At 44.0% G+C, this 15,905-nt stretch overlaps 1 protein-coding gene across 1 annotated transcript in view; it reads right to left on the minus strand.

The window, feature by feature from the left end:
• Window positions 1-1,244: 1,244 nt before the first annotated feature.
• The window catches only part of SLC35F1 (solute carrier family 35 member F1), an 889,467-nt gene continuing 874,806 nt past the window's right edge, over window positions 1,245-15,905 (minus strand). The window contains exon 9 of the mRNA XM_029596434.1: window positions 1,245-2,684. Within this exon, the coding sequence (XP_029452294.1) occupies window positions 2,460-2,684 (225 nt within the window). The 3' untranslated portion in view covers window positions 1,245-2,459. The remainder of the gene's footprint in view (window positions 2,685-15,905) is intronic.

Below are 15,905 nucleotides of genomic sequence, written 5' to 3' on the forward strand. Positions count from 1 at the left end.
GTGACATCGTGTACATACAATATGCATTATGGAGTAGGTTTTCAAAGCGTTGCGAGCGTAAGATACGCGTGCAACCCCCAAAAACCTCCCCCTGCGCGCGCCGAGCCTATCTCACATAGGCTCGGCAGCGCGCGCAAGCCTCGGGACGCGCATATGCCCCAGGGCTTGCAAAAAGGGGCGGGGTGTGGGCGGTTTGGGGGCAGGGCGGGGTGTGGCCCGAGCCTCCAGGCACAGCGGCCATTTGCCGCTGTGCCCGGGATCGCGGGCCGGCTGTCAACAGGCGCGCGTAACTTCTTCAACAAAGGTAAGGGGGGGGGTTCTAGGTAGGGCTGGGGGTGGGTTAGGTAGAGGAAGGGAGGGGAAGGTGCAAGGAGGGGGGTGGAAGGAAAGTTCCCTCCGCGGCCGCTCCAATTTCGGAGCGGCCTCGGAGGGAACGGAAGCAGGCTGCGTGGCTCGGTGCGCGCAAGTTGTACAATTGTGCACCCCCTTGCGTGCGCCGACCCTGGATTTTATAACATGCGTGCGGCTGCACGTGCATGTTATAAAATCGGGCGTAGATTTGTTCGCTCCGGGTTGCGCGAACAAATCTGCGCCTATATGTTTAGAAATCAAATGCTGGAGGAAGTTGGATTTTCTGCATATGTGCCAGTTTAATACTAGCATTGGCGCCACCAGGCTTCCAAAGCTTTACTTATGAATTTGATTAAATTCATTTTAACAAATAAGAGCTATGATGTAGAAGAATTCTGATGCAGTGCTTACGAAGAAAGGATCAATGTACCCATCTGTCAAATGTTCCTATTGCTTTTAGAAAAAATGAAAGATAGCTGTATGCATACCCCAGATGGGCATACTGCTAATTTTGCTTGAGCAATATTATACCCTAAGATGGTAACTTTCAAAGGGGCGCATGGGCACACATTGATGCGTGAGTGCTTCAGTGCGCACCCAGAGATGCAGCAATTTTATGACATGGGCACATGCAGGTATTCTGCAATTGGGTGCGCACAGCCATGCATATCTGGGTAGGAGCCGCAGAAATGGAGGAATTTTATAGCAGGTGCACATCCACGCCATGACCAGTTTCACCAGTTCATCCATCAGTTCTTCCAGTTTAGAGCTAGGTCCTCAAACCCCCCCCCCCTGGTTCTTTAGCTTGCACTTCCCTCAGTTACCCCAGACCCATTCAACTACTCAGGGATGCCTGTTTTTGTTTTTTTTAACTTATACTGTACCTCCTCCATAGTAGAAGTACAGTTATGCAGCACTGGACCTAGGTGCATGCCCAGGCAGACAGGTACTTGCGTGCACTTCTATTGGCCCTGCCCTGAAACGCCCGTGCCTCACCCTCGCCCCTTTTTTGTTCCAAGTGAGATAGTCACATACCGGACGATGCACATGCACGTAGGCAGCTTTTAAAATTGGGTGGACACATGCATGTCCTACACGCGTGCACATCTCCTGATTTTGGCACACAGCCCGGCTTTTAAAATTCACCTCTAAGTGATTAGGGGGTAATTGTCATTTGAATTTATGGCTAGAATAACTTCTCAGGGTTGATGAGTTTGCTGCTTATTGCTTGTTTGTTAAAAACTGAATAAAACTGCAAGCAAGAGTGCACAGAAAAATATAATTCAAACACTAGAATAAAAGTAAAACTAAAGAAGAATAAAATAAATTTCTATGAGTCTAATGGCAAAAAATTAACACAAGCTGAATTTCTTCTTTACCTATGATGTGGGGGTAAAGAAATCACAATGCAGTAAACATGTTTAACTTTTACAGAACCAAAGGCACATGGAAAATATTTGGGGAGAAAGCTCATAGGATTGTAGTTGTTACCCATATAAGAAGCTAAAATGTTTTATTATATACCAATTAGTTTCCACTAAAGAGAACTGATACTACAGCTTTTATCAATTGTATTCCTCCTTCTGCTTTGTGGCAAAGAATTCTTTTGAGGTGGATGATCAGTTACTACAACTGATTTTATTATCCACTGAAAGATAAGGTGACAAAAAAAATTGTTATTTTGGAAGACAAGAGGAGGAAAGATAAGATGCCTTTGAGTAAAGGAACTGTTTTGAGCAATCAAACACATAAATGGGACCACACAGGTGGACGTGCTTTCAATGTACCGCTCTTAAAACAACTATATGCATAATGTACTGGCAAAACATTGCATGATAGTTACAAAAGAAAGCTTTGCCGGTAATTTCAGCTTCTTTTGAATATGATTGTTGCATCTACTTTAAGAGTGATTCATACAGGGCACAGTTTACAGTACTTGTCAGCACAAAGGACTGGCAGCTTTCTGTGTGTTGTTTGTTCCTTTCCAAATATTCTCTATTTGCTATAGCATCTGATAAATACCTTTCCTTATGTACAGTACAGTATGATACAGAAATAACGGACACAAAAACGTAACCAAATCCTCGTTAGATGGAAAATGCCTGGATTTAGGCAACTCGGACATGAGGCTCCTCTTCTGTCTCCTGGCCTAGGCTGGTGTATGTTACTGAGGGTTCCAGCTGTCCCGTGGCCGGCAAGTCTACAATAGGTCCTGATGGATTGCGAAACTGCTTGTATACCCGAGGATCCTGGGCGATGTACGTTGAAGTGGAGAAATAGAGGACTAGTCCAACAAGGATAGTGAAGAATGACAGGAGATAAAGTCCTGAAAACTAAGCACATGTGAAATATAAAAATCATTAAACTCGCCAATTATTAGTAGACAATTGTATAATTTCACACAAAGTAGTGGAATAAAAAACATAGAATTCCTTTTACACACACTGTACTGCAGGCAATTTTGTTTTAGTCTTATTTCTTTAGGGATCTGGCACATTTTCATCGTTTAATTAGCGGAGTACATGCAAAGGAGAGCAGAAAAGTGCTTCCTATAACCACCACCCATTTTATCAGAAAAATTTCCAGTTATTTCTTGTCAAAACTAGGATTCTTTCAGGCACTCGTAAATACGATGAAATAATTCTGATTTTGAGTAAATTGCACTGGTTACCGGTACACTACAGGACTCAGTATAAGGCATTTACTATACTCCACTATATAGTTTACCATAGTGATTTTGACCTGACTTGGCAGTAGATTGCACCTCTACACACCATCTAAAAATCTCCGCTCAGCACATAAATGATTATTACCTTTCCCTACCATTAAACAAGCACTTTTGGGTTAAGTAAGGAGAAGAGCTATAGTTGTTACTGGAACTAATCTTTGGAACCAAAAGCCAGAAGCCCTGAGATTAACAGAGTGACCAACTACCCGGTTTTGGACTGGACAGCCCGGTTTTCCAGCCTGTTGTACAGTGTCCGGTTACAAAGGTCAGGGGGGGTGCCAATCAGTAGTGGCAACCTGGCGGCACTCCAATCGCCCATCTGCCATCTTCTTGTGCAGCTGCAGGCTTACATAGCTTGGGCTCCAAGCGTTAGTCCATTATCTTTAGTTTGGAGAGACGGGGGCCGCACCACGTGGGACTTAGATGAGGTCAAAGCGAAGCAGCGTGCCAACTCCACGGATGTGGGAGTCACAGGCAAGGAGGAGGGAAGAACCCGAGCCCGAAGACGGGCAGGCAGCATCTGCCCAGGAAACAATCAAGGCATGATTTCAAAGGCAGAAAGGAAGGTGAGTGGGGGGGAGGAGGAGACTGCAGTCCCCCTCTCTCCGAGTGTCCAGTCCTGCTCCGTAGAAAAGTTGGCAACTTTATTAACAGTCGATAAAAAATACATTTAAAAAGGGCTTACAACCTGGCTGTTTCACCTAGCATTTAATGAATACAAATTTATTTGTAAGAGTCTGTTCGTTTTTGTCAATGCTGTTTTGATCTTTAATTGCAAGTAAGATTTTAAGGTAGTCAAATATTCCAATGTCATTTTATGTAGATGATGTATTTGTGCTGTCTTGTCAATCTTAAGTTTATGAATGTTTTACTGTGAACCATTTTGGTCTAAAGTGGTCTAGAAGAAATTATTAAGTAAATAAATAAAATAAATGTAAACAGTAGCTGATTTTCAGGTCTTGTCATAGTCTTATTTGTGAAAAACATTTTAACTTTTCAGAAAAAATATTAAACTCCCCCCCCCAAAATAGATTTTTAGTTCACATTCATCAAAACCTGCAAAATCTAGTGAATGTTTTTTAATTTCTGGGTAAAAGATTTGTTTCAAAACTTTTCTCAGTTCCTTCTACCACTTTGGTAACTGATGTTGTTTCACTTCCTTTTATTCCCAAAGAAAATGTGCATGGTCCCTATGTTCAAAAGATTTTCTCCCCCTCTAAGAATAAATTGTTCTTACAAAACTATTTACAGAGCTTTGCCTGCAAATGACTTATATTATGGTTTATCTTATCACATGAGATTGTGCCCATTGATTCTTCTTGAGTAACAGATATATGTACAGCAATATTCAAGAAGAGATTGGAAGGAAAGAGTGTAACTTTAAAATTTCAGATATATCAAATTTTCAGTTATTGTCCTATTTTTGTGAAACAAATTACCTCTGGAGGACTACCAAGAGGCAAATTCTCTAGTTTTCTTATTTCCAGCTTAGAATCAATGATCCAATAGTAACTTAAGGTTATGGTCAGGTGATTAAGGATTCATTTCATTTTTTGTATTCTCACAGGACAAGCAGGATGGCAGTCCTCACATATGGGTGACATCATCAGGATGAAGCCCAATCACGGAACACTTTTGTCAAAGTTTCTAGAACTTTGACTGGCACCTACTGGGCATGCCTAGCAATGCACTGACCCTGCATCCAGCAGGGGTCCCCCTTCAGTCTTCTTTTTTCCGTGCAGCAGTAGCCATGCGTGTTAAGGAGCTCTCTGAAATTCCTGACAGGAATTTTCTTCATGGAACTTCTTTCAAAATTTTTCAAAAACTTCTACCCCATAGGGGTCCCCTTTATCAATATCTATACTCCGCGGTCAAAAGGTAAGCTTTTACCCTTGTTGTGGTCGATTCCCATCGAGTTATCCCTTCGGGGCCTACTGGCCATCGACCGCACCACGGCTAAATTTTTAGTTGGAGCCATGGCGTTGGGTTTTAATCAGTGCCCCGATTGTATTCGGACAATGTCCATCACTGACCCGCATGGGGTCTGTGTTATGTGCTTGGGGTCTGACCACGATGTCCTAACTTGTACCAAATGTGCCCAAATGACACCGAAGGGCCGTAAGGCTCGATTAGAGAAAATGGACGTTCTCTTTCAGTTAAAAACCCCGATTCCATCGACAGCTTTGACGTCATTCGAGCCGGTGCCATCGACCTCTGTCGATGCCCGACCAGCATCGACAATTCCAAAAGTGTCGATAGCCTCTTTGCCTCCTCAGGAAAAGGTCTGAGGAGAACATCATGAAAAGCGCCGACACCAACATCGGAAGGCTCAGTCCATCGATCCAGGCAAGTCTTCGGCATCGACATTGATAGAGCAACCGACAAAGAAGCCCCGTCCAGAAAAGGCTCCATCTTCTTCTGTGACCGGGTCACCGAGGTGTTCCCCACCTTTAGTAGTGATGGGATCCGGTATTCCACCTTCACCGATGGACCCTCCGGCTACGCCAGTGCTGCCTCTTACTCCGGTGCAGGGTTCCATGCTGCTGGCTTCCGCGAGGAATTGGATCGGATGATCCAAAAGGCCATCGGTAAAGCACTTCAGGGCTTCCATTATCCATCGATGCCGGTACCGGTCCCCGAGCCGGTCACTGATCCGATTCCCGTAGCGCTCACACCACTACTGGGTAGACTGGATGCATTGATCGGTGCCCTGCCTCCAATGGAACCGAGAGCACCAATGGGTCCAGTGCCATATTCACCAATTCCATTATCAACGGATGATGAAGAAACACTGATTCCCATCCCACCGTCTGGGATTTTACCACCGGCTCGTCCATCGATGTCACCGGTCCCTTCGGTTCCTCCATCGATGCCATCAGTGCCTCCATCAATGCCGTTGGTGCCGCTTTTGATGCCATCAATGCCTAGGTCTGGTCCTTCAAGATTAGTACCCTTTCTCCCTGCTGGAGACCCTCTAGGTGCTGGAGATCAGCTCTATGATCCTTGGACCGATGATACGTCCCAAGATACGGATGATCTACCATCAGAGCCCTCTCTCCCAGATGAAAGATGACATTCTCCACCAGAAGATCAATTTCATCAAGGAAATGTCTGAAACTATGCCTTTCCAACTTCAGACAGAAGTTGGAAAAAAATGGTTTCAGACACAAGATACTGGAAGAACTCTTATTTCTTGATGCTCCTAAGGAAATCATGTCCATACCTATTCATGAAATCCTGCTTGATCTCCTGAAAAGAAACTGGGAACACCCATGTTCAGTTCTACCTGTCAACCGCAAGACAGATGCCACCTATCTGGTACAGTCAGCTCCTGGGTTCCAGAAGTCTCAGTTGGATCATCATTCTGTGGTTGTTGAGTCAGCCCAGAAGAAGGCACAATGTTCAAAACCTCATTCCTCCATACCTCCAGGGAAAGAACAAAAATCCCTGGATGCTTTTGGCAGGTGTGTTTTCCATGGCTCTATGCTCATATCTCGCATAGCCTCTTACCAGTTATACATGACCCAGTATAACAGAGACCTCTTTAAAGGATCCAGGACGTCTCTGATTCATTACCAGAGCAACTCCAGATTCAACTTCATACTCTAGCTGAGAAAGGTCTGGATGCTGGAAAACACGAGGTCCGCACTGCTTATGATATCTTCGACACTGCCTCTAGAGTGTCTGCAGCGGGGATTAGTGCACGAAGATGGGCCTGGCTCAAATCCTCGCACTTAAGACCAGAAGTCCAAGACAGGTTAGCAGACCTACCCTGTGTGGGAGACAATCTCTTTGGGGAAAAGATCCGAGAGACGGTGGCGCAGTTGAAGGACCACCATGAAACCCTGCGCCAGCTTTCTTCTGTGCCATCTGAGTTCCCTTCCACGCCTAAGAGGACTTTCAGATGAGACTCTAAGTGGCCAACCTACAAGCCAAGGAAATGTTATCCTCCGGCTTCTAGAGGACGCCCTTCCAGACCTTACCAAAAAGGTCAATCCAGACAGACTCGGCCGCAAAAGTCTCAGCCAGCTTCTCAGCCTGGACCAGTGTCAGGGTTTTGACTCCTTCCTAGAGAGTGTAAGCCAACCTCCTCTTCCATCCATACCAGTCAGAGGTCGACTATGCCACTTCAACAGCACTTGGCACACAGTCACCACAGACCAGTGGGTACTTATAGTAGTCACCCAAGGTTACCACCTAAATTTCCTGACTGTTCCAGCAGACTCTCCACCTCGGCCGATGTTGGAGAAGTCCGATCACTCTCCCTTGCTCGAGTAGGAGGTCTCATCCCTCCTCCTATCCCGAGCAATAGAACCAGTACCCCTTTCCCGGCAGGGGCAGGGATTTTATTCACAGTATTTTCTAATACCACAAAAGTCAGGTGGCGTAAGCCCGATACTGGACCTCTGTGCACTAAACAAATTTCTGCACAGAGAAAAATTCAAGATGGTAACCTTGGGCTCTCTACTTCCTCTTCTGCAAAGAGGAGACTGGCTATGCTCTCTAGATCTTCAGGACATATAAACACACATCACAATCACACCATCTCATCGCAAATTCCTGCGATTCCTGGTCGGTCCTCGTCATTTTCAGTACCGTGCCCTACCATTCAGCCTGGGGTCTGCTCCACGAGTATTCACCAAGTGCTTGGTGGTGGTCGTGGCCTTCCTCAAGAATCAGGGTCTTCATGTCTACCCTTATCTCAACGATTGGTTGATAAGGGCTCCGACTCAGCAGGGCGCTCTAACTTCCCTGCGTCTCACTAATCAACACCCTGATCTCCTTAGGGTTTCTAATCAACTATCCCAAATCCAAGATAGTTCCATCCCAAACCCTATCCTTTATAGGGGCCGACCTAAACACTATGTTGGAGAAAGCCCTCCTCCCTCAGGATCGTGCTTTCACCATTACATCTCTGGCGCATCAACTGCAGTCTCGAGTATCTTCAACTGCTCGGCACTTCCTCATACTGTTGGGTCACATGGTGTCCTCGGTGCATGTCACTCTGATGGCTCCCCTAGCCATGAGAGTGATGCAGTGGACCCTAAAATGCCAGTGGATCCAAGCTTGTCAGCGAATGTCCAGCAGTGTCCAGGTTACTAGCCTGGTGGATGCACCACTCCAATCTCATTCAAGGCCTTCCAGTTCAGGCTCCAGATCCTCAAATTACCTTAACAACAGATGCATCCAACCTTGGGTGGGGTGCACATGTAGGCGACCTGCAGACTCAGGGAACCTGGTCTCCAGAGGAAGCCAAACACCAAAAAAATTTCCTGGAGCTACAGGCGATCAGATATGCCCTCAAGGCCTTTCAGGATTGCCTATCAAACAAAGCCATCCTGATTCAAACCGACAATCAGGTTGCGATGTGATACATCAACAAACAAGGGGGAACGGGCTCCTACCTTCTGTGTCAGGAAGCTGCACAGATATGGGCCTGGGCCCTTTCCCACTCGATGTGCCTCAAAGCAAACTACTTGCCGGGAGTGGACAATGTGTTGGCGGACAAGCTGAGTCGCACTTTCCATCCGCACGAGTGGTCTCTCGACCCCACGGTAGCGGATGCGATATTCCAATGTTGGGGTTACCCTCACATAGACCTCTGTCAGAGTTAGGCCTAAAAACTTCCTCTATCAGAGTGCATGTTAGTGCAGTGTCTTTGTACCATAAGAGTGTAGGTAATGTCTCCATTTCACCGCAACCTTAGTATCATGGTTCTTGAGAGGCTTGCTCCATTTAAAACCTCCACTGCGCCCTCCTGCCCCTGCTTGGGACCTTAATGTGGTTTTGGGACAGCTCATGAAATCTCCGTTTGAGCTTCTCCACTCCTGTGATCTCCGTTATCTCACCTGGAAGGTGGTTTTTCTTCTGGCGATCATGTCCGCTCACATAGTTAGTGAATTAAGAACATAAGAACATAAGAAATTGCCATGCTGGGTCAGACCAAGGGTCCATCAAGCCCAGCATCCTGTTTCCAACAGAGGCCAAAACCAGGCCACAAGAACCTGGCAATTACCCAAACACCAAGAGGATCCCATGCTACTGATGCAATTAATAGCAGTGGCTATTCCCTAAGTAAAATTGATTAATAGCCATTAATGGACTTCTCCTCCAAGAACTTATCCAAACCTTTTTTGAACCCAGCTGGACTAACCACATCCTCTGGCAACAAATTCCAGAGCTTTTTTGTGCGTTGAGTGAAAAAGAATTTTCTGCGATTAGTCTTAAATGTGCTACTTGCTAACTTCATGGAATGCCCCCTAGTCCTTCTATTATTCGAAAGTGTAAATAACCGAGTCACATCTACTCGTTCAAGACCTCTCATGATCTTAAAGACCTCTATCATATCCCCCCCTCAGCAGTCTCTTCTCCAAGCTGAACAGCCCGGGCCGCAGGCTTCCAAGGATGAAGTCTCTTCTGGCCTCCTGGGCTCAGCCGTTTCCGTCGACTACCTTTTTGGCACCTTCTCTGGTCCTTGGTCGCATAGGATCACACCTAAGTCCAAGAGGCCCGGGTCCCTGCAGGCTCCTCCTGGGGGGACCTCAGGTTTCCAGTAGTGAAGCCTTCTTTGGAACTCCTCTTCAGCGCCGCCTCCCGGCTGCAACGGCCACTGTGGGTCCCCACAGTGCAAAACCAACAGTCTCAGCCGGCCCAAGGGTCCACTCCCGTAACAGTAGATGCCAGTCAAAGTTCTAGAAACTTTGACAAAAGTGTTCCATGATTGGGCTCCATCCTGATGATGTCACCCATATGTGAGGGCTAACATCCTGCTGTCCTGTGAGAATACCTGTTACAGGTAAGCAACTCTGCTTATTATGATGTTAATACATTTAGCTTTTGTTTTGCTTGCTAGAACCTTGTATTTAATTGTTTGTATTTACTTATTTGCCCTTTCCTTTTATGTTGTATATACCACTTCAGGAATTCTGATGAAGACCGGTAAGAGGTATGTAAATATTTCTATATAAATAAATCAAAGGTTAGATTTATGAAATTAGTTTCTGAAAAGCAGCACAAATGGAAGTAAACTAGTAATAACCCAATCCGAATCACCAAAAGAACCAAAATGCAGAATCATCTTTTGCTGAGATAGGGCACCTAGATTGATTTTGGTAAGTCGAGGGAATCTGGATTTCAAGTGGAAAATGATAAGCTTTGATGCAGCATGTTGGTTCTGGTTCTTGTATATTAATTCCACATCCAAAATTATTGGTCTGGGTTCTGCCAGGCACCCTTCTGAATGCCAATGCCCAATTGCAAATGAGCTTTTCAGGGATTAGGATGCACTGTTTGGATCCTAAATGCCCTTCTGTGCATCAAAATATGCAGTCTGGATCATAACATATCCATTCTATTTCAAAACACCTGTTATATGTCTTAATATAACCAGAATCCCAAAATGCCTCTTTTAGATAATTTTTATTTGGAATGCTAGAATACTGTGGCAGGTCACAAAACAGTGTTCTTTGCATCAACAGAGAATAACAATACATTCTTAATACAAGTGGTTATCATTCTCCACCCTAGAATGTTAAGTTGTGGTTTAAAATTTAATTCCCTGCTCTGCTCTGATTTGTGCCTATACCCTAAACTTCAATGAAAGAGAAAGTTGGACTAGTCTATGCTGTGTGAAAAGTAAAGAACACCCCAGGACAAAAAGCATGTCAGATTTCAAATCATACTAATAGAGAATACACTACCAGATCTTGAAATCCCCTACACTAGGGGTGACCAATTCTGGTTCTCGAGAGCCACAAACAGACCTGTTTTTCAGGATGCCCATAATGAATATGCATGAGATAAATTTGTATGCACTGCTTCTACTGTATGCAAATCTATCTCATGCATATTCATTGTGGATATCCTGAAAACCCAGGCTGTTTGTGGCTCTGGAGTTGGCCATCCCTGACCTATGCATATTTATAGTTCAGGCCAGCCGGGAGCAAATTGCATTTCTGGACGTATTGATTTCTAAACAAGGAGTGAAGTTGCACATAACTGTTCATCGAAAATCATTTGACAGAAACAATTTATTAATGTATAACAGTTTTCATCCAAAGGCCTTTAAAAATGGCCTCCCTGTTAGTCAGTTTTTTAGAATCCGTAGGCTGTGTTCAACTGATTATGAATTCAAAAACCAAGCACTTTTATTAGCAAGAAGATTTCTTGACCAGGGCTACCCTTATCCAGTAGTGTACATAGTTAATAGACTACATGGTATGAAACGTTTTTCAGCTTGGGAATATGATGTATACTTCTTATAACTGTTGATTTATACATCATATTAATACAGTTTCATTTAGTGGAAGTATTTATTGGCTTCAGCACAGTTCTTACATTGGGCAAACTAGGCAACTGCCTATAGCATTATAATGTTGGAGGCAGCAGGAAGGGTGACATTACATCAATCACAGGTTTTCTGGAGGTCATTTGTAGCACTATAAGACACACGCTCTCCTTTTCATGTTATGTAAGATGAAATATTTTCTTTTATTTATTTTGCTTTATATTAATGAAATTTTTGTAATTTTTTTTTCTGTATTTATTTTTATTGATTTCATATTTATGTTTTACACTTGTAAACCGTTTTGACCAAGTAATTGTAAAGGCGGTATATAAACACTTTTGAAAAAAAAAAATTATCTTAAGCAGCAGAAAATAGCTGTTCTTCTTACTAGTTTGGTCCATCCCTCCCAGACAGCATGCAGTGAACAGGTGGAGAGGATATAAGGCACAGAGCTACTCTGCTCCCTAATGCAGTCCCTCCCTTTTTATTGTTCTCCCCATCTCTCCCAGGAACTGAGTGGAGAAGCAGGAAGACAGATCTGCATAGGGAATGGGGGTAGAAGGACACCTGCATGGGATGTGGGAGACCGGGATGGGTAGGGCAGGGAGAAGAAGACCTATATAGGGGATCAGGGAGAGGGAGACTGTACGTGGGATGGAATTTTGTAGGATGAAATGGAGGGGAATTGGAAGAGAGGATTTGGGATGGGGAATGAAGAGGGAGAGAGGATCCAGGATAGAGTGCAAGGACCCAGAATAGGGAAGGATAGAAAGAGGAATGGAGATGGGGGGAGCACTGATGCTGGTGGCACAGAGAAGGAGAAATGACCAGATTTTTGGTGGAAGAATGATTGAGAGAGTACAGAGGATCGGGGGTGAGCCAGACTGAATCTGGGAAAGAAGGAAGAGCAGATAGTGAGAAGAAAAAAAGAGCAGGAGAGAAAAGAAATGTGAATGGAATTTCCTGGAAAGGGGTTAGGATGAAGAAATGGATAGAGGACCCAGGATGGTAGAAGAAAGTAACTGAATCCAGGGGAGAGAGTGAGTGAGTGATGGGAAAGGAGCTGGTGAGCTGATAAAGCAGGAAAAAGTAGATTCGATTTGGGGAGAGGGTAAGTGGAAATGAGGGACTAGAGATTGAGTGAAAGCCAGAGGGAAAACCAAGGCAGATATAAGGATGAAAATGAGGAGGAACGATGGGTATAAGAGATAGAGAGGAAGGATGGGTAGAGGTGAGGGAGGGTATAAAATGGCAGCCATCCTAACTCTTCCCTGCTGGGCACATGCCCTTGATGACACATCCTCAGTGCAAGAGGATTCTGCATTACCTGCACAGCAGATTCCAGTTACAGGATCATTTTCTGCCACACCAAATGATGCTGTCCATTCGGGTGACTTTGATCCTCCAAGGCAGCACAAAGCCTGCCAGACTGTAAGTGGGATCACTATACTATATCGCTGGAAGTATCCTCTATATACCTTTGTCTGCCTAAACTCCTCCAGGTTTGCCAGGTCAGACTCTTTCTCTGAAAGCCAGGAGTTCATTGCATTGTATGTGCACATTACAACCTCTCACCAACTGGTAGATAATACATGTGGAACTCAGTGCAAAAAACATTGGATAGCCCCAATCTGATTGTTGTCTGCATCATAATATTATTGAGTTGTTAGTTTTTTAAGGTTGCTAAAGGAGAAGAGATGTCCCTTAAATTTATTTGGTGCATTTTATGTTAGTTATGAAGTACCAGCATGGGGACAGAAGGCGTTTGACAAAGTCCCTCATGAGAGGCTTCTAAGAAAACTAAAAAGTCATGGGATAGGATGCGATGACCTTTTGTGGATTACAAACTGGTTAAAAGACAGGAAACACAGAGTAGGATTAAATGGTCAATTTTCTCAGTGGAAAAGGGGTAAACAGTGGAGTGCCTCAGGGATCTGTACTTGGACCAGTGCTTTTCAATATATATATAAATGATCTGGAAAGGAATATGATGAGTGAGGTTATCAAATTTGCAGATGATACAAAATTATTCAGAGTAGTTAAATCACAAGCGGATTGTGATACATTACAGGAAGACCTTGCAAGACTGGAAGATTGGGCATCCAAGTGGCAGATGAAATTTAATGTGGACAAGTGCAAGGTATTGCATATAGGGAAAAATAATCCTTGCTGTAGTTACACAATGTTAGGTTCCATATTAGGAGCTACCACCCAGGAAAAAGATCTAGGCATCATAGTGGATAATATTTTAAAATCGATGGTTCAGTGTGCTGCAGCAGTCAAAAAAGCAAACAGAATGTTAGGAATTATTAGGAAGGGAATGGTTAATAAAACGGAAAATGTCATAATGCCTCTATATCGCTCCATGGTGAGACCGCACCTGGAATACTGTCAACAATTCTGGTCGCCGCATCTCAAAAAAGATATAGTTGTGATGGAGAAGGTACAAAGAAGGGCAACCAAAATGATAAAAGGGATGGAACAGCTCCCCCATGAGGAAAGGCTGAAGAGGTTAGGGCTGTTCAGTTTGGAGAACAGATGGCTGAGGTGGGATATGATAGAGGTCTTTAAGATCATGAGAGGTCTTGAATGATGTGAATTGGTTATTTACACTTTTGAATAAGGACCAGGGGGCATTCCATGAAGTTAGCAAGTAGCACATTTAAGACTAATCTGAGAAAATTCTTTTTCACTCAACGTACAAATAAAGCTCTGGAATTTGTTGCCAGAGGATGTGGTTAGTGCAGTTAGTGTAGCTGGGTTCAAAAAAGGTTTGGATAAGTTCTTGGAGGAGAAGTCCATTAATGGCTATTACTCAAATTTACTTAGGGAATAGCCACTACTATTAATTGCATCAGTGGCATGGGATCTTCTTAGTGTTTGGGTACTTGCCAGCTTCTTGTGGCCTGGTTTGGCCTCTGTTGGAAACAGGATGCTGGGCTTGATGGACCCTTGGTCTGACCCGCATGGCAATTTCTTATGTTCTTATAAGGGCACAGTAACTCCCTTATTTTATCTAAATCCTTAAGAGAGTCTTGTGAGATTTTCTCTCTTCTCCTTTTAATTGGGAAAATAGTCTATAAATCAGAGAATGGACTTGGGGAGCGTATCATTTTCTTGCAGCCACCCACACATTTTATAAGATCCCTTCAAATAACCAAATGCCATAACCTAAAGGGATTGTACAATACTCTCACTTGTATGGCACATTGCTGGAGACAAATTTTACTCCTCGTTCTATAATATTCCCTCGCTTTCCCCAGTGCTTCTACAGGAACAGTTCACTAGGAAATAAGTACAATGACAGAAGTACGTCTAGATATAAAGTCCTGTAAAGCTTCTCCTGTCTTTGCTAAACATAATAAATGTAAAATGTTAATCCTGGAACACATCTGGAAAATCAGCAGCTATGGCTGGTGTCTTAAGGATAATTATGATCTTTTTTCCTTTCTGTACAGAACTATAGATGGACTGAGAAGGGAAGACAAGGATTTGAGGTTGGGGTGGAGCAGGACAGCCCTTTGCAGGGACTTGGTAAAATAATTCTCCTTGAAGACACATTTTTTCTCTCTGCTGAGTAAATCATGATCTATGACATACAAGCTGTGTGAAAATTGCCATTTGATTTACTTAAAAGAAATTGAGCCTTATGCTGTAGCTTGTGAAGGGTAGATAAATTGATAGGCTACAGACCATTTGAAAAGAGGGATGGAGTGGAATGGTTATTAAGGCCTTGGGAGGGGGGACAAGGTTAGCATGAAAAAAAAAATGCTGTTCTAGTGTTGCCAGTGATTAAATAGCAGAAGTAGAGACTAATGGTTGTTTTAAATTATTACATTTTGTAATTTGAAATCAGAACCCTTTCATGTGCACTAGGGTTATTATTTTCACCTCTACAGCAATTGTCACATACTTAAGGCTACTTTATGCAGAGTTCTCTGATTGATTAATAGGCTAAAGCATACTCCAGGGTACGCATTCAAGGATGTTGATTCCTCCAGGCTGAGTGACATAGAAGATATTGATAGATAAGGACCACTTGGTTCACTCAGTGTGCTCTTTTGGGCCTGCCTTCTATGCTGTAACAAGTCTAACTAACGGGCCAATATAGTAAAGTCTGCGGGAGAGCGCGCGATTCACTATTCAAATTAGGCCCGGCGGTAAAAACAGGCAAAAGGAGGTGCTAGGGACACTAGCGCGTCCCTAGCACCTCCTTTTGGACCAGAGCAGTGGCTGTCATCGGGTTTGACAGCCGACACTCAATTTTGACAGCGTCGGTTCCCAAGCCCGCTGACAGCCACGTGCTCGGAAACCGGACGCCGTCAAAATTGAGTGCCCGGTTTTCGACCCGACAGCCGTGGGCCGATTTCAAATTTATTTATTTTTTTTTACATTTGGAAACTTTTGGAGCCTCCGACTTAATATCGCCATGATATTAAGTCAGCGGGTGCACAGAAAAGCCGTTTTTACTGCTTTTCTGTGCACTTTCCTGGTGCCTACCTTTGGGTAGGCGCTAATTTCTGAAAGCAAAATGTGCGG

This window comes from Rhinatrema bivittatum, chromosome 3, assembly GCF_901001135.1.
Source record: "Rhinatrema bivittatum chromosome 3, aRhiBiv1.1, whole genome shotgun sequence".
Taxonomy (NCBI): domain Eukaryota; kingdom Metazoa; phylum Chordata; class Amphibia; order Gymnophiona; family Rhinatrematidae; genus Rhinatrema; species Rhinatrema bivittatum.